This window comes from Siniperca chuatsi, linkage group LG21 (assembly GCF_020085105.1).
Source record: "Siniperca chuatsi isolate FFG_IHB_CAS linkage group LG21, ASM2008510v1, whole genome shotgun sequence".
In the NCBI taxonomy this organism is placed as follows: Eukaryota; Metazoa; Chordata; class Actinopteri; order Centrarchiformes; family Sinipercidae; genus Siniperca; species Siniperca chuatsi.
Genome location: NC_058062.1, coordinates 10,047,803 through 10,064,669, shown reverse-complemented (window position 1 = coordinate 10,064,669; position 16,867 = coordinate 10,047,803). Strand labels below are relative to the sequence as shown.

Genomic DNA, 16,867 nt, shown 5'->3' with positions numbered 1-16,867 from the left:
GAAAACAACAGAGGATGACCACAATGGATGAGTAATACAAGTCTGATATCAATTTTAATGAGATGATTAAACACAACTCAGTAAAAAAAACAGACACCATTGTATACAGGCAAGTATAAATGTTATTTTCACAAGAACACAACATTTACATGAGGAGTAAAAGAACAATGCAGAAATTAAATATTCTACCCAACCTGTCTAACTCACAGTGCTGTTGCATTCATCTCCCATATATGTTTGTTGAAGAAAGACAAATAGTCACATTATGTCACACAGAGGAAAACAGATATCCTAACAGTCGCTGCACATACAGTAACATGGCTCGGACACATGTGAAACCAGCCCATCTATGCTGTGGGGGAGACAGGAGTAATCTCTAGGTGATGGAAGATGTCTGAATGCTACGATGGCTGAGGTACTGGATTTGTATCTGGGAAAAGAAAAGGAATGTATTGGTATGTTGACTATTAAAGTAATACTTCTCAAAGATGGTGCAGTATTAGTCCCATTTTGACTTTTTTCATGTGTTTTTGAATCAGATATTCTAAAGATGCCCAGTACGAGACTTAACTGCTGCACAGTCTGAATAACCATAATGCGCAAACCATTCAGTGCGATAAACAAACAAATATACCCCTGCTTCTTCAAGAGACAAGTGAGGAGGCATAATACCTCTACACATTCCTATCTTATTAATCACATCTGTTTATATGTGACCTTGAGTTGTGTATGGCCAATTCCAGCAAGGACTTACCCACTCCAGTGAGGTCCACTGTCTCTGCACAGCCCAGAAAGCGAGCCACATGTGGTGAGCAGGAGGTAGGTTTGTCCTGGTTTTCTCTCAGACAGTGCTCAAACTCCACAAACTCCTTGGAACAGTCCTGTCTGATCTTCTGGATCACTGGGCTATCGAAACAAATTTAGAGGTGAGATACAAATGTGCTTTGAAAATGTGGGTGTAAGGATGTTAGAATCAAATGGGAGTAAATGTGTTAAATATGTTGCCTTACTGTGAAGATGTGCACTGTGCAACCTTCATCTTCAGCTCATGACACTTATGCTGCCATGTTGATGGGTTGGAGGCCACGCATGACCCATATGCCTCCATTTCTTTATGGCAATACTTTGCTGTGATATCCATAGCAGCCTGCCTGAAAGGTAATAAATGTATGTAAATCAGTCAGTGATTATAGACAAATCCAATGAGTATCAACCTGACAAACTTGCTATAACAAGCGTAAGCAATACAAGTATGTAAATGAAACAAAGTAAGTGGATGCATCCTGATTCACAAAGTATGTGTGTATTTATTTACAGTCTGTATCTACTCCACTCCTCTATCTAGACTAGAGAACATAGTAAATGTAATATTGAAATGAGCTATATTTAAATGTCTTACATGTTGCTCTTTTAGGCTTGTCTCAAACGAAGAAACTGATCAATCAAGGTTATAACGCCAGTATTTCGGCATATGGAGCCATGTCTGTGCGGCAACTACATCCCACACACCCATTATTTTTTGATTGGATAGAAATACAACATTGTGAAATAGTTCTTTAATGTTATTGGTTTAGGTTTGTGTCAATCTCACACTTTGGCTACGCCCCTGTAATGACGGCAAATGTATTAAAGTGGTAGCTACATAATCGCATAATTGAAGCATTAAACGACAAATGCAGTTGATATTTTGTCATAGAAACATCTTTATTCACGTATTGTATTACGTTTAACGTAAACAACACAATTTAGCAGTGTGGAAGATAATAAATGTTTGATTTTGTTCGGTTCAATCGTGCTGTGCCAAGAGAACATTACGTGTCTTTGCGTGTTTACGTATGCGGAAGCCACGGTCAGAGAACGAACGATTCAGTAAACTGGCTCTGAAAGCTAGACGAGCACTGCTCCGCGTTTAGAATCGTATTTTTACCGGCTACAGCACGACGGGGTGGTGGTGGATGATAGAGGGGGGCTGAGGAGTGAGCAAAATACAATGAATGACGCCGAGAAAGAGGGGAACATGGCTGCAGACGGGATCCGGGGACCGGGTGAGATGCAAATGGCCCCCTCTGTGATCCACAACCAGCATGACAGCGGCACCGGCGACGAGCTGGTGAGCTCTGTGAAGCTGTACAGGCGAAGGCCCCGGATGCTACACGGCACTGTCCTCCCGTTTCTGGCTGTTCTCTACCCAGGCTGGCTGTACGTATGGTTAGGAGTGTACGGTGCCTCCGAGTATCCGGAGGCAGGCCTCCTGGCGCTAGCCGCTATCGGGATCGCGCACGTCCTCACAGCTCTCTCTGGTTATTGGTCCGTGCACGCGCACTGTTGGCTGACTTGTTCCAAGGTAAACACAAGTAATAACAATAATAGTGCGACAGTCTGTTGATATATCTAGGGAACCCAGTTTTTCCCATACCTTGTACATAGAGGTCAAAGGTCAGGGTCAGCATGAACCCAGGAGCAGGTACGGAATTAATGTCTTGCTCAAAGCACTATAGCAGGGCAGGTGTTTGGCTTAAACCCCGGTTAATGGCTTAAATAATAGTGACTTGCCACAGTGTGTGAACTTGTCACCTGTTCATTTGTATACACAGGAACCAGACCCAAATAAGGCTACGCTGGCAAAGGTCATACCCACCCCCAACAATGGTTTTGCTGAGCTTGTGGCACTACAGAGGGACCAGGTCAGTTCATATATTTACTCTCAGGATGCTCCAAGGTGTCTTAATTGGAAACATGTCCCAGATCTCACATTGTCGGTTTTGTCACACGTCATTTCATGTTGCCAACTGTTTGAAATCTACATCAACTCAGTCACTGCTGTCTAGTGATTGGTTTGACATGGCTTCAGTGTAGGCAAACTGTAAAACTGTCCTTATTTTCGATTCTCATTTGTGATTGGACTTGTTTAAAGACACAATCCCTGACAATCTCTTGTGTTCAGGGGAAAATCTAAGAAAATACTAGTTTGCCTTTCTTGAATGAATGCTGGAATTTAAATGTTCTTTCTTTCTTTTGTTCTGACCAACAGGACGAGAATGGGGATGGGATATTATCTTTTGAGTTTCAAAAGATCCGCTACATATTTGACCACACAGAGAAGAAATGTTTTCTTCCAATAGCTTTTCCCATAAGCCACCCAGTGGGCTACTTTCAGTCCTGCCGTGGCTACCAGGAGGAGGCTGAACTCAGAGCTGCAGAAAAGCGCTACGGCACCAATCGTGCTGAGATGATGGTGCCAGATTTCCTGGAGCTCTTTAGAGAGAGGGCCACAGCTCCGTTTTTTGTTTTCCAGGTATGTGTGTGGCTATGGATATGATGTTGTTGACCTTGTAATAGTATCTGTATCCATGTGAAGTTATCTATTGTCTGCCATCCATCAGGTGTTCTGTGTGGGCTTGTGGTGTCTGGACGAGTACTGGTACTACAGTGTTTTCACACTGTTCATGCTGGTGGCATTCGAGGCCTCCCTGGTCCAGCAGCAAATGAGGAATATGTCTGAGATCCGCCGCATGGGAAACAAGCCCTACATGATCCAGGTGGGCTTGATCAAATTTATAAATTAAGTATAATAAATTTGAAAGTTATAAATAAACATTTTGTCTTGCATCTCAAACTTAACCCATGTATTTAAAGCATCCCAAATTTATTTTATGTATTTTGTGCCAGGTATATCGTAACAGGAAGTGGAGACCTATTTCAAGTGATGAGCTTGTCCCTGGTGACATCGTCTCAATAGGTAAATGTCCTGTTAACGTTTTTATGGTTTCTCACTACAAACAACAAACATCAGATTGTCTCTATTAGTCTGTTTTAAAATATGTATTCTTTGCTTCACAGGCCGTTCGCCCCAGGACAACTTGGTACCATGTGATGTGCTGCTACTTAGGGGCCGTTGCATTGTGGATGAGGCCATGCTGACCGGAGAATCTGTGCCCCAGATGAAGGTTAGAGGCAAACTAATATATACATGATAACACTATACAGAGTTGAGGGCATAAACTTTAAAGTGTAACCCGCAATTATTCTAAATGGCATGGGATTATTCTGGGGTATCGTAATTACTGCTGACAATACGGGGTGTGCAGGAGCCAGTGGAGGACTTGGACCCAGAGCGAATCCTGGACCTTCAGACAGACTCTCGACTCCACGTCATTTCTGGGGGAACAAAAGTGGTCCAACATAGCCCCCCTTTAAAAGCCAGTGCTGGACTCAAACGTAAGTGTGAATTCCTCACTTCATTTATTACCAACAACATATACTGGCTGTTGAATCAGTGAATTCAATAGCGCATTTATCATCCACCTTCATCATCAAAACAATTTAAACATTAATCTTGTCCTTTATGTGCAGCTGTAGACAATGGCTGTGTGGCCTATGTACTGAGAACAGGATTCTACACCTCTCAGGTGAGGAAGTTGCTTACTATGTCTATATTACTATACTCTGTGTCTTGTCATGCATTTTAATTCTAGTTTTGATAACATGTCTGTGTAGGACATGTTGAGTCAGCTGTGAAAGTGTACTGATTGTCTGTACAAACTTGCCTCCAGGGTAAACTGTTACGGACCATCCTCTTTGGTGTGAAGAGAGTGACAGCAAACAACCTGGAGACTTTCATCTTCATCCTCTTCCTCCTTGTGTTTGCCATTGCTGCAGCTGTTTATGTGTGGATAGAAGGTGAGGTGCACAGAATCAATTCTTTAAGATGTAATTCTTATTTAACACACACATTATCATAGTCAAAGGGATAGCTAATAGCTGGTGGTGAGGGCATAAGTAATATCTAAAACTATCTTTGTGCTTTGTATTACTCCCTCAGGGACCAAGGATATCAGCAGGAACCGCTACAAGCTGTTTCTGGAGTGCACGCTAATCCTCACCTCAGTGGTTCCACCAGAACTCCCCATAGAGCTTTCTCTGGCTGTTAACACGTCCCTTATAGCCCTGGCTAAACTTTGTATGTCTGTTTGTGATCCTGTCCTGCATGTGTGTAGAATATACTGTATATTAAGAGACAAAGCAGCTTATAATATAAAGCCCTTAATAGTGGTTCATTCGAGTCTTCTTTTTCTGGTCCTGCTTAGATGTATTCTGTACAGAGCCCTTCAGGATACCATTTGCAGGGAAAGTGGAGGTTTGCTGTTTTGACAAAACAGGAACTCTGACCAGTGACAGTCTGGTGGTACGAGGAGTAGCAGGCCTCAGGTAAACCCTGCCCACCATTCTTTGTGTTTGTGCTTCACAAATGATGCTGTTTAAAAAGTAAAACACGAAGCATACTATGCTATGGTTTAGGTTAGTTAACATTTACATACATTTGCACTTTGTGGAGCGTATCGACAGATGTTTGCATTTATGACAGAGAAGGGAAGGAGGTGATGCCTGTATCTGAGATCCCAGTTGAGACACACCGGGTGGTGGCCACCTGTCACTCACTGGTCACTCTGGATGATGGACAGCTGGTTGGAGATCCACTTGAGAAGGCCATGCTGACCGCTGCTGACTGGACCCTCACCAAAGGTACAGGGAAATGACATCCACTAAATGTACGGTGTAGTGCACTGACAGGTGTGTGAGAGAATATGTGTATATTCATGTTTGTGTTGGGCTACATAAAGTCATGTGTCCCTCTCAAATTTGCCTTTGTTTCTGACTTTCAGTACAATCTTTCAGGTTGCACCAAACTTTGTTTGTGTAGTGTTCAACTAAGTGGTGTAATTTGACCAGTGCATCTTAAAGTAATTCTGTTCTTCAAATGCATTGCATTTTAATGTAGATGTTATTACTTAGGTACCTTTGCTCTTAATGGCACAATGCTTAAATGTGTGACTCACTGTCTCTTTGAACAGATGAAAAGGTGTTCCCACGAGGCATAAAAACCCAGGGACTAAAGATCCACCAGCGTTTCCACTTTGCCAGCGCTCTGAAGAGGATGTCAGTTCTGGCCTCCTATGAGAAACTGGGCTCCACTGATCTCTGCTACATCTCAACTGTCAAGGGAGCTCCTGAGACACTCAGAGGAATGGTACATATGGACACCATCCTCAATACATACATGCTCTAGCCTAATCAAGCATATCTACTGATGTTCTAACGTGGCTATGATTGTAGTTTGCAGAATGTCCGGCGAGTTATGACGAAGTCCACAAGGAAATGTCTCGGGAAGGGGCAAGAGTGCTGGCCTTGGGTTACAAAGAGATGGGACACCTCAGTCATCAGCAGGTTCTTATTTCATTTTACTCAGACCTATCAGAGATTGTCTGATCTGTCTGAGTTGTCTTATCGGATGAGAATAGATTTTGTTAGAAACTGAGCTGAATCTTTTTGGGTCTCATAGGTCCGGGAGATGAGTCGTGATGCTCTTGAGTGTGACTTGCATTTCGCCGGGTTCATGGTTGTGTCCTGCCCCCTCAAGAGTGACAGCAAGGCTGTCATCAGAGAGATCCAGGAAGCATCTCATCATGTAAATAAGCTGACAACACACAATTGTGCACATGTACTGAAACAGCATGATTTTAAGATGGATAATTCCTCTACCTCTGCTTTCAGGTGGTGATGATCACAGGCGACAACCCTTTAACGGCATGCCATGTAGCGAGAGAGCTCCACTTCATCCAGAAAGAACACACACTTATATTGCAGCCAAGCCCCGATCAGGGTAAGACAAGTCACCACTTTGCAGAATTACATGTATTACTCAAGTAAGCCAATGAAGTAACAATGTCAGTAATGTCAGTAAGGTTGTAGCTAAAGGGCATAAAGATTCTTGTAGTAATCCATTTGCAGTGGGTGTTTTGACCAAGGACATAGACAAAGTGCAGAATCATCTACTTCTGATGTTATTGTGTTTTCCAGGTGAGTGGCAGTGGGAGTCCATTGATGGCAGTGTGCGTGTACCACTGCCCCCTCCCTCCGTTTCCTCATTCGTGAGTCAGTTTGACTTGTGTGTAACAGGGGAGGGGCTGACCAGACTGAGTTGTGAGCCCCAGATACTCCACACCCTCTTGCCTCACATACGAGTGTTTGCCCGTGTCAGTCCAAAACAGAAGGTAGGTCCCAAATCAGCTGTATGTCTCTTGAAAGTTATGTGTTTGGTTTAAGTGGGTTGGTTTAAGGAAATGCCCTCTCTAAAACAATTAGCACTGCTAAAAAAAAATCAACAATTACAAACAGACATTGCATTTCTGGGTCCTATTTAGTGTGTGTGTTTGTTTTTTTTCCTACAGCTATGGATAACTGGCAGAACATATACAACATTATGTTAAACCACAGCTACAATAGAGTTAGACAGCAGAAAATGTTTAGCTATCTGAAACATCGACACAATAGTCAGTGTCAGGTTTTTGTCAAAGAGCAAAGGTTTCTTTGTTCACCAATAATACAGTGAGATCCATCACAGACAAAGCAGAGTTTAGACAGATGATAGTCTCAGTAGTCTACAATAAAATATCAAAAGACATGTATTTTAACTAGGGGACACCAGTCCTTTTGTGACAGGTAATTGAAACAAACTCAGTCAAATTTCTCTGGGGGTTGTTGAGAGGCATTTTGGGAAATACAGGGAATCGGTATTTTGAGTATGACAGATAGGTACTGTGTGTAACAATGTAAAAGTATCTAAGGGTGAACTTTAAGAGTGTTGGAAGTTATTAGCTATAAAGATGGTTGTCTGTTCTGTTTCAGGAATTTGTCATCACAAGTTTAAAGGGGCTGGGATATGTGACACTGATGTGTGGTGATGGCACAAATGATGTTGGAGCTCTCAAACACGCCCACATAGGTAAGATTTATCAACATTCAAGACAGAATGCACGTGTCCCTATGTAAGACCCCAACAGTGTTTAGTGATGATCGTTTTTCCTCAGGTGTTGCTCTGTTAGCCAATGCCCCTGAGCGCATGCCTGAGAAAAGGAAACGGGGGAGAGAAAAGGAGGCGTCCCCAGCAGAATCCAGACCTTTACCACCTGTCAGTTCAGGAGGCAAATTGACTTCCAGGGCAGCCAGGCAGAGGGTGATGGCCCAGAGAGAAGAGCAGCTTGCAGCACAAAAGGTGTGTGTCTTCAGGAAGGGCCTTCTTCTTGATTCTTAAGGGAATAGTGTAGCAATACCTTAAATTCTTTAAGTCTTTTTTTCCTCTGTACAGTTACCAACATTAACAAAACCATCTATTTATAGCTCAAAAAAGAGAATAAATGTGTATTTCATTGAAATAATAGAGTTGCTGTGCACTGGTCTTAATGTCAGGGTTTATTCTGTTACAGGAAAGGATCAGTCAAGTCTTAAGGGAACTTGAAGAGGATCAATTACAAGTAGTGAAACTGGGTGATGCTTCCATCGCTGCCCCCTTCACCTCCAAACTCTCCTCCATACAGTGCAGTGAGTAACACTCGTTATAATTTCAGCTCTTAACACAGTTTGCAAAGACCTGAACACAAAGCTGCTCCCCCACCTCTGAAACGTGTCGCTTCCGTATTTTTTTCCAGTCTGCCATGTAATAAAGCAAGGCCGTTGCACACTGGTAACCACGCTCCAGATGTTCAAGATCCTTGCTCTCAACGCCCTGGTGCTAGCCTACAGCCAGTCTGTACTCTACCTCGAGGGGGTCAAGTTCAGCGATTTCCAGGCAACCCTGCAAGGCCTGCTCTTGGCCGGCTGCTTCCTCTTCATCTCTAGATCAAAGGTGAGAATTTATGTAAGAAAATTCTGGCTCTACATGTTTCTGATTGATTGTTCTCCTAGCAAGGTAATCTTTATTGAATGTTTTTCTTCTACCATGACACATATCTACTGGTTTTGATAAAAACCAAATAAATTATCTTTTTTTCTCTTGTTTACACAGCCACTGAAAACGTTGTCTCAAGAGCGACCCTTACCAAACATCTTCAATCTTTATACGGTGTTGACTGTCCTGCTGCAGTTTGCTGTTCACTTCTGTAGTCTGGTGTACCTTTACAGAGAGGCACAAAGCAGAAGTCCGCCCAGGTAAATCACAGTAACACAGAAAAAGAGAGAGAACAAACAGCAGTTCTGCTTTACAAGTTAAACATTTACATTAATAACATTACATTACTACACTATAATAACATTTCATTTGTCCTTTCTCTCTTGCAGTGTGGGGCAGTTTGCAGATCTATATAAAGAGTTTGAACCCAGTCTAATTAACAGCACAGTGTATATAATGTCCATGGCCATGCAGATGGCCACCTTTGCCATTAACTACAAGGTACTTATTCTTAACACCATTAGTATTTGTTGTCTCTGCATTCTTTGTAGTATATTAGACTTGCAGCATTTCTTGTTGTGTGCTATCCTATAGGGTCACCCGTTCATGGAGTCTCTCAGTGAGAATCGACCATTACTATGGAGTATCGCTCTGTCAGGTTTAGCGATTGTGGGACTTCTTACTGGTTCCTCACCAGAATTCAACGAACAGTTTGCTCTTGTAGATATTCCAACTGAGGTGAGCTGACATTATTTTACCATGTATTATTTTGTTGTAATAACCTTGTAACAATGATGTACCCCATGAGGTAACCTGCTTCCTGTTTACTTCCTTGCAGTTCAAATTAATCATTGCCCAGGTTCTGGTGGTGGACTTTGTCGCCGCTCTGCTGGTGGACCGTGTCCTGCAGTTCCTGCTAGGCAAAGGAACTCTCAGGCTGCCTTCTTGAACTCAGTGCCAACAGCATCTACTACCCTTACCAACCAAACTGTAAAGGGAGAGAAGACTTTGGAGGAGGAAGAGAATTAAAGCTGTTGTGACATACACAAGACAGCTGAGACAGTCATGGCGTGCACTCCATGTATCCCTTCCTTCGTCCTACTCTGCCCCCATCTGTGTTTCTCTATTTCCATCAGCTCTGTTTTTCTATTCTTTCTTTTTCTTCATAACTCTTGATTTTTTTCTACATTTCTCTCTCTTTCTTCATCTGTCCATCCCCGCTGCTACACAAGGCCATGAAGACAGCAGTATTGAGTGGAGTGCAAGACTGTGTGCCAGCCAGAGTGAAACATACAGGCACACAAAAGGGGCGTTCTCCAAGAGAATTGCAAAAGTGTTTTTTTTTTTTGGTTTTTTTTTTAATTTCTCTCCTTGATTTTGTAAAAAGTGAAAAACATCTCTAACAGACTTATAAAGACTTATACAAATTATGAAGTCTGTCATATGTTTTGTCAAGTACAAGTACTGATGTGTCTGCACATGGAAAGGATGAGCATGTCCAGCTGGTCATGAACTATCCTCTTCCCAGAAATCGGCAAGTAAAGAATGATCAGGGTATGAGAAGATAGTGTAACTGTACGAAGAAAGACATTCATCTAATGAAACCTTTTATCTCATGGGACACATGACACTAGTCAAAACAAACAAATGTGCCATCTCATAAAGCATCAACGGATCGAAGAAAAAACTGGAAGATTGTGAACTTTGTATTTACTTACCAAGTGATCTTAACTACCAAACATGCTCATCTCAGGAGCTCAGCCATTGATACCTGTTTGCTATTTATCTTTGACATGAGCTTACATAAACCTTGTTTGATGAACATAAACCTTTATTTGTTTGTTGCCGCTAGAGCAGCCTAAACAAAGCATTCAAGAACTGTGGAGCTGTTAAAGGGCCTTGAAATCCGAAACGTAAATAATTCTTGCTTCCTCTAAGTAATATAATCTCACAAATTGGATTTATTGGACTCCTACTGATTTGTTGAAAACAACCTGAAGTTTACAAAGAGCAAAACAAAAATATACATATACATACAGTCAAGAGGCTGTCACGTCAAAGTAGTTTTCTGAGAAATGGGCTCCAGCCTCTCATCAGCAGCTGTTGCTATTGTCTGCTTAATTAATAAAAAAAGAGGCTGACGCATACAATTTAAAGAAAAATGTGGTGCATGGTAATTTTCTCATTGTCCAAATTATACAGTGATTAATATAATAGGATCCCTGTAGGCCTGCATTTCTCCTTTAGAAAGCACCATAAGAATTTACCTACTAGTCAGGGACATTTTGGCCACTTATTATGAATAATCCAATTTCCAATGCCTCTGTTTTATAGTTTTATGGAACATCTTGTCTTTAGGGTATAACCATTTTGTAAGTATTCGACGACTACAGCTCCCATGAGGCTCTTTGCCTTTGTACCTCGTTTGCAGGCTCTTGTGTTACAATCACACTACATTTCCCATGGTGCTTACGTCAGTAGAGGGGGTTTGGCTTGTTGGGCGCGCGCTGTGAAGAAACCCATTTGAAAGAAAAAAAATGGCGGAAAAACATTTTGAAGCTGGACAAGACGGGTTTGTAGCCTTTTTTTTTTTAAAAAAAAAACTACGACAACCGACTTAACATTAAAAGTTTACGTTGTATTGAGAAAATCCAATAAAGCATTTTCAGCTAACGTTAAATTGTTAACGTTATATCCGCCTGAATTTTGCCCAAAGCAAATTATTGTTGTGGTCTGCGGTGCTTAACAGTTAACGTTACTAACACAAAGTTTTTACGTTTACATTTTTCATTGAGTATTTTACTGATATTCTGTACATGTAAGGTTAGCTTGTAAATTTACAAACATTTCTTGCAGTTGCGGAAGTGTCGCCGTTGCTGATACCCAAAATGAGGTAACTTAATTTGATACATTTTAACTAGCAGTTAAGCTAACCTAGCTAATCCTATATCCATAAGATAATCATGCTACCGTGTCAATGCTGCTTTGCTCTGTGTTCAATTTCTGTATGCCAAGATCAACTCAGTGAAACAGACATCGAAAAGATGCTCCTCCACAAGCCCCAGCACTGCTCCTCCACACAAGTCTCCCCGTACCGACTTCATGTCACCCATCTCACAGACGCCAGATACAGCGGAAGGAAATTCAGAGACAGACAAACAAGAAATACAGACAGAAAACACGGAGGGTCCTTCAAGTCCCACTGTTAGCCCCGCTGCACGGAGGAAATCCTGGAGGAGAGCCACCATAACCCGACGCTCGCTCCCTGCCCTTCCCAACCCATATCAATGTGAGATGTCTAGCCTTCTTGCACCATGTAATCAGTAAATAATTGTCGTAGGGTATTGTTTTTTTGCAATATAAATAACTATTTATATGTTTATTGTAGTTTTGTGCAGAAGTATAAGTACATCCTTATCACAGCAAGAGAGGCTTGACAAATTGATGGAGGCTTCAATGAGGGTGAGTGTGGTAGGGTCATAAGTATAATAGTAAATTAACTTAACTCAAAATGTAAAAAATTAAATAAGCAGTAGGTTACGTTTCATCTCACTGGTATTGGGTGTTTGAGATGCAGATGTTTTTTTCACTTTTTTCACTTGTTATATGAACAAGTATGACAAGTATAACTTTAGAGACATAAAATTGTATGGTTTTATTCAGGAGTACGAAGCTACTGTACATAAGATGTACTCCTGAAGGTATTATGACTAGACTGTAAGGGTCTTGGTTGCATTAGATAAGAGGGGAACATACAGTTAATTTTAATTAGTCATAATTAAAATTTCTAATGGATCTCCGTCTAATCACCTCTGCTTTGTCTCTAGCTGGCAATAGATAGAACTCAAAATTCGCTGCAGTCAGTGTCGAACGCCTCACTGGAGTCTTTTAAAAAACAAGGTTAGTGCTTGCACTGCTTCATTTGGTACATATTTCGTGGAGCTCTTTATTTTAACTGACTGAATGGCTGTCAGAAATATTCTGTTTAAGTTATTTCTTTGTCTATGTTCTGTGTCTTCTTGGTGCAGTTGAGCACATGCAGAAAGAATGGAGTTGTCTGGCCAAAAGCATACGCAGTGAACCACAGGATCAGCAACTCCCTGCTAGTGTTGCCAGGTTTTTTATTTATTCAGTACTCTGCATGTGTTATACATACATACATACACACACACATGTGTAATTGTTTGTTTTAGCCTATAAATTGATATTTTATACTGCATTTATGCTTTTTATTTGCTTTCAGTTGTAGTGACCCTGCATTGCAAAGAGCCATGGAAAAAGTCCAGAAAGCCATCAACAGGCTTGTACTCTTACAAACCATGCATTCAAACTTAAAAAACACAGACGGTGTGTTCTCTTTTTTTACCGGTCTGTGTTGTGTTTTAGGCTCCAGGCTGAGAGTGATTCTTGGGAGGCACTGTTGAACAAACACCGTTGTAAAGCAGAGGAACTGGAAAGGTGAACATGTGCCCTGTCATTGAGGAATACTGTGTTATAGTGTGTCAATATTGTCTTCTCAATTTTGACAGTAATGTGTTCTTTATTCGTTGCAGGAAAGTGGAGCAGGGCCAGGAGAGAGGCGTATCATTAGACTCTACATCTGTGGCACAGTCCTCACAGTACCCTTTCATACAGAGTAAACCCGACTACCACGGTCTTCTCTGTAGACAACAGCCCATGCTTCACACTATGGCAATGATTGTATGTTGGAAATTGGATTTTTATATCATTACAAAAAAAAATCATAAACATATAAATAGTAGAAATTATTGACTTTTTTAGTAAAAGCTGATATCTGTAATAACTGGGTGTTTTTTGTTTGTTTATTTATTTATTTTTTTTTTTACCAAACCTTAACTCGTTTTTTTTTTGGTCATGGATATTTATTACTAAAGAAAATAGCACGTTTTTAAGGGCTTTTAGTCCATTGACGACGTCTCAGATATTAAGGCACTGGACCTACATCTGTACCGAATTTATTTTTTTCTGCTACATCATGTTATGTAATGTTTTTCTTTTTTTTATCTCTAGATGGACACTCAGTGTAAGATGGTTAGAGAGCTTATGTCCATCAAGGAGCAGTCACAGTTATTGGTGAAAGAGACCAGTGGCCGACTGGGTAATGATTATATTTGTCTTTCATCTTTTCTATGGAATAATTCTATGGAATCAACAATGATGTGGTAATTTAACATTTAATCTGATTACTTTTTTCTATCAGCGGCAGAGGCAGGATTTCAGGATCTTTCATCTGACCTCATAAGGAACCTTATGGCACCACCTTTATCCTCTGCAACTACATAGTCACTCTGGCAGGAGACATGCACAATCAATCAATCATCTAATGGACCATGTCTCTTTATGACATGTATATGTACTTTCTGGTAATTTCACTATTATGTGATTTGGGAACATATCATTTATTTGCTCTGTGTTTGTTGTCTCGTTTTATGACATAAAGCTCTAATGTTATGTTTTCTGTGTCAAATAAAACCATATCTGCTAGTAGCAGGACGGGTGCTGGTTAGAGTAATAGAGTTGGTTCAGGTAATCCATGTGTTTGACCAGCAGGTGGCAGTAGTTGGATATAAAAAATTGTGACAAGCTTTGTGAATGGCCAGAGTGGATTTTTCTGTTATGTCTCAAATGTATTCTCACCTGTAAAACCTTAAACTGTTTAGACTGCCAGCAGTTAGAACTTAAGTAACAGAAAAATGTTTCAGAAAACTTTGACAACATATTGCAAAACAATGTTATTGGTCATTCTTCATAAAATAAACACTGAGACAGAAATTCCCCACCTCTTGGAGAGACTTTAGACCAGTTATTAGCCTGTCTAAAGTAATCTGTTGTCTTAAAATATTCAAATGTATTGACTGTATTGGAAACCAAAACTGATTTCTTTAAAATTTGAAGTCATGGAATGTAGTGACACTTGTAAGTGGTTTGATTACTACTATTTTATAAACAAAGACTGCAAAGAGTAGCAGAACCATGTTAGTACTGTATACATTGGTGTCATTTTCAAAAAGTTGTTAAGCCTGTGAAGAAATTTGCCATTTTTTCAGTTGGAATTGACTTGTACAACAGGAAAGCATTAAATATAGTGAAGCTGTAAGCAAAACGAGTGAATACAGAAGGATTCTGCTCTGTAGTTTGCCTACAGTCTAGTTTATGTACAGTCCTTTTTACAGGCTCATCCTCACTCACATTTACTCTTTTTGGTGCTACATCTATTTCACTTCATCAGTGTCCCCTGACCATTCAGGAGGAGGCCCCTCCCCCACAGTGACTCACCCCCATCTCTTGCATTTGGCTGGGTCACTGATGCAGAACGAAGCTTTGACATTGTACCAGTCAGTCAAAGCTTTGTTCGTTATCACTCCTATCTTTTGGACCTATTCACTCATTAATGTTAATACTTAATTAGTTTCTCTGATGATTACAGCAAGAAGAAAGCCCTCTTAACCCCATTGCCAACAATAAATAAGAGTGAATGGCTTTCTGTGCTTTGCAGTTATGATCTCCAACATGGAGTATGGAGAATTTTCCTTGTGATTGTATTCTAGAGAGTACAGGGACAAGCAAAGAGAAGACAAGTGGGGTTGTGACCGTGAGAATTGTGAGTAAGGGAGGATGGTGCACAGCAGGAGAGATCGATTCTTATTTAGATGAAAATGAGGCTTGATGCTTGTGGGGTGAGAGGAGGGCAGCTTTAGCATCCAAATGAATAGAAGTTTCACAGAAATGATCCTTAACTGAATCACTAACAATAAAACAAAGAAGTTTACCAAGCCACTGACATAGTCTTTTTATTTTCGAGGAAGGTCTCTCTTGACTGATAGACACTGACTTTGGGGTTCGATAGTAACCCCTGCAGCTACTCACTTAAAATTGTATGATGAACTGTTGCTTTTAACAATCTCAATGACCCAAGTAAATGGCACATTAAAAGTCATTCTTTTAAGTGTTTGATTTGGATGCAGCGCATATTTGGATAAAGGTGCTTTGGGTGTGACCAGTTTCTTTGGGGTTCTTGTTTGTAGAGTATTATTAGAAAGATACAAAAGGAGGGTTCTTTTTGCTATTATATATGAGTATTTTGTTTTTCTACTTAAACCTGATGTTTAATAAGATTGGAGGTATGGTTGTGGTAGGGATTACTTTATTAAAGGGTTAAAATCTACTGCTTGGTATAACCACCAAGAAACCTGAATTGTGACTTGTGCTATATGCACATGCAAAGAACAATTAATGTTTAGGTTTACTGTATTCTCTATTCGTGTTGTCTCTAACTTTAGATTGATTAGCTACAGATTGTAGTAGATGGATGTGTGGAGAGTCAGCATAAACCATTGCCAGTTTGGTCCTACTCTCTCATGCACACCCATCATCTCTTCTCAGTACAGCAAGGCTGGCTGCAGCTCTCCTCCACATCCATTCAGCCAGCCATTCGTCTTGGAAAGCTGTCTCTCTGATCTGAGTGATAAACTACAGCAGAATTGCCCAGTTTGCAAAAAACAAGGACACTTGTTTTCAATCTGTGCTGTCAACATTTTCATACTGAAAATTGATGGGATGTTTCATTCATCAGGGGTTTAGGACAGAATGATATTCTTAGGTTGGACTGTTTTGCTTTGATATTGAATATTGCTCTTGAAATTGACACAATTTGCCTGCATAGATAGATATCAGTGAATTGACTTTTAGGCACAATTTATGAAATGACACTGACTTGAGACCAAAGAGACTCCTTTTGTTCTATTCAACACACTTATTCATGAGTAGGGACAGGTCGTTGTGGCTTTTTAGATTAATAATGCACTTGCTCAAACAAATCTTTGTATGTGCAATGCAGAGGCTTTAACACCTTAGTTATTGTTAGGGTACACAATGTTTTCTAATGTTTACAGCTGTGTGTAAAGTTTGTTATACGCTCAAATAGCACACCATCCCATCACTTTTGTTTAGAAATGCATTTTGTTAAGTAGGTGATCTCACCTTATATTAATGAGAAAAATTGCTTTAACCAATTATAATGGGACAAGAAATGCTGATGACGTAAGGGGTTATCCATTTCTAAAGGCCGTTTACTTGTCACCTGGAGGAATAATGCAGTTATAGGGTCTGGAAAGCTGTGTT

At 40.5% G+C, this 16,867-nt stretch overlaps 3 protein-coding genes across 3 annotated transcripts; 2 read left to right on the top strand and 1 right to left on the bottom strand.

Annotated features, from left to right (window-relative positions):
* Nucleotides 1-26: 26 nt before the first annotated feature.
* LOC122868642 (coiled-coil-helix-coiled-coil-helix domain-containing protein 5) lies at nt 27-1,551 on the bottom strand. Its single transcript, XM_044180792.1, has 4 exons — nt 1,400-1,551; nt 1,011-1,151; nt 755-906; nt 27-430 (listed from the first exon to the last, which is right to left on the bottom strand). Coding segments are annotated over exons 1-4 (324 nt in total). The 5' UTR covers nt 1,402-1,551; the 3' UTR covers nt 27-401.
* Nucleotides 1,552-1,761: 210 nt separating this feature from the next.
* Nucleotides 1,762-10,547, top strand: atp13a1 (ATPase 13A1). Its single transcript, XM_044180775.1, has 25 exons — nt 1,762-2,344; nt 2,595-2,684; nt 3,032-3,295; nt 3,384-3,539; nt 3,670-3,739; nt 3,841-3,947; nt 4,089-4,218; nt 4,354-4,409; nt 4,554-4,680; nt 4,823-4,960; nt 5,088-5,208; nt 5,366-5,523; nt 5,853-6,028; nt 6,115-6,225; nt 6,341-6,466; nt 6,553-6,661; nt 6,859-7,052; nt 7,687-7,783; nt 7,869-8,053; nt 8,265-8,379; nt 8,487-8,683; nt 8,843-8,985; nt 9,115-9,226; nt 9,320-9,463; nt 9,564-10,547. Exons 1-25 carry the CDS (start codon nt 1,991-1,993, stop codon nt 9,672-9,674), a joined length of 3,591 nt encoding a protein of 1,196 aa, XP_044036710.1. The 5' UTR covers nt 1,762-1,990; the 3' UTR covers nt 9,675-10,547.
* Nucleotides 10,548-11,173: 626 nt separating this feature from the next.
* Nucleotides 11,174-14,879, top strand: LOC122868641 (kinetochore-associated protein DSN1 homolog). Its single transcript, XM_044180791.1, has 11 exons — nt 11,174-11,297; nt 11,582-11,618; nt 11,741-12,014; nt 12,114-12,187; nt 12,553-12,625; nt 12,754-12,841; nt 12,969-13,025; nt 13,112-13,183; nt 13,279-13,426; nt 13,757-13,844; nt 13,947-14,879. Exons 1-11 carry the CDS (start codon nt 11,263-11,265, stop codon nt 14,027-14,029), a joined length of 1,029 nt encoding a protein of 342 aa, XP_044036726.1. The 5' UTR covers nt 11,174-11,262; the 3' UTR covers nt 14,030-14,879.
* Nucleotides 14,880-16,867: the final 1,988 nt, after the last annotated feature.

Excerpts from the sequence above, each read along its gene's own strand:
- LOC122868642 (XM_044180792.1), bottom strand. Across the intron at positions 907-1,010 it reads GCACAGTGCACATCTTCACA|CCCAGTGATCCAGAAGATCA; the intron begins GTAAGGCAACAT and ends TTGTTTCGATAG. Across the intron at positions 431-754 it reads AGTGGACCTCACTGGAGTGG|ATACAAATCCAGTACCTCAG; the intron begins GTAAGTCCTTGC and ends TTCTTTTCCCAG.
- atp13a1 (XM_044180775.1), top strand. The coding sequence starts at position 1,991 with ATGAATGACGCCGAGAAAGAGGGGAACATGGCTGCAGACGGGATCCGG. Across the intron at positions 3,296-3,383 it reads CTCCGTTTTTTGTTTTCCAG|GTGTTCTGTGTGGGCTTGTG; the intron begins GTATGTGTGTGG and ends GCCATCCATCAG. Across the intron at positions 9,464-9,563 it reads TTGTAGATATTCCAACTGAG|TTCAAATTAATCATTGCCCA; the intron begins GTGAGCTGACAT and ends ACTTCCTTGCAG.
- LOC122868641 (XM_044180791.1), top strand. The coding sequence starts at position 11,263 with ATGGCGGAAAAACATTTTGAAGCTGGACAAGACGG. Across the intron at positions 11,298-11,581 it reads TTTGAAGCTGGACAAGACGG|TTGCGGAAGTGTCGCCGTTG; the intron begins GTTTGTAGCCTT and ends CATTTCTTGCAG. Across the intron at positions 12,626-12,753 it reads GGAGTCTTTTAAAAAACAAG|TTGAGCACATGCAGAAAGAA; the intron begins GTTAGTGCTTGC and ends TTCTTGGTGCAG.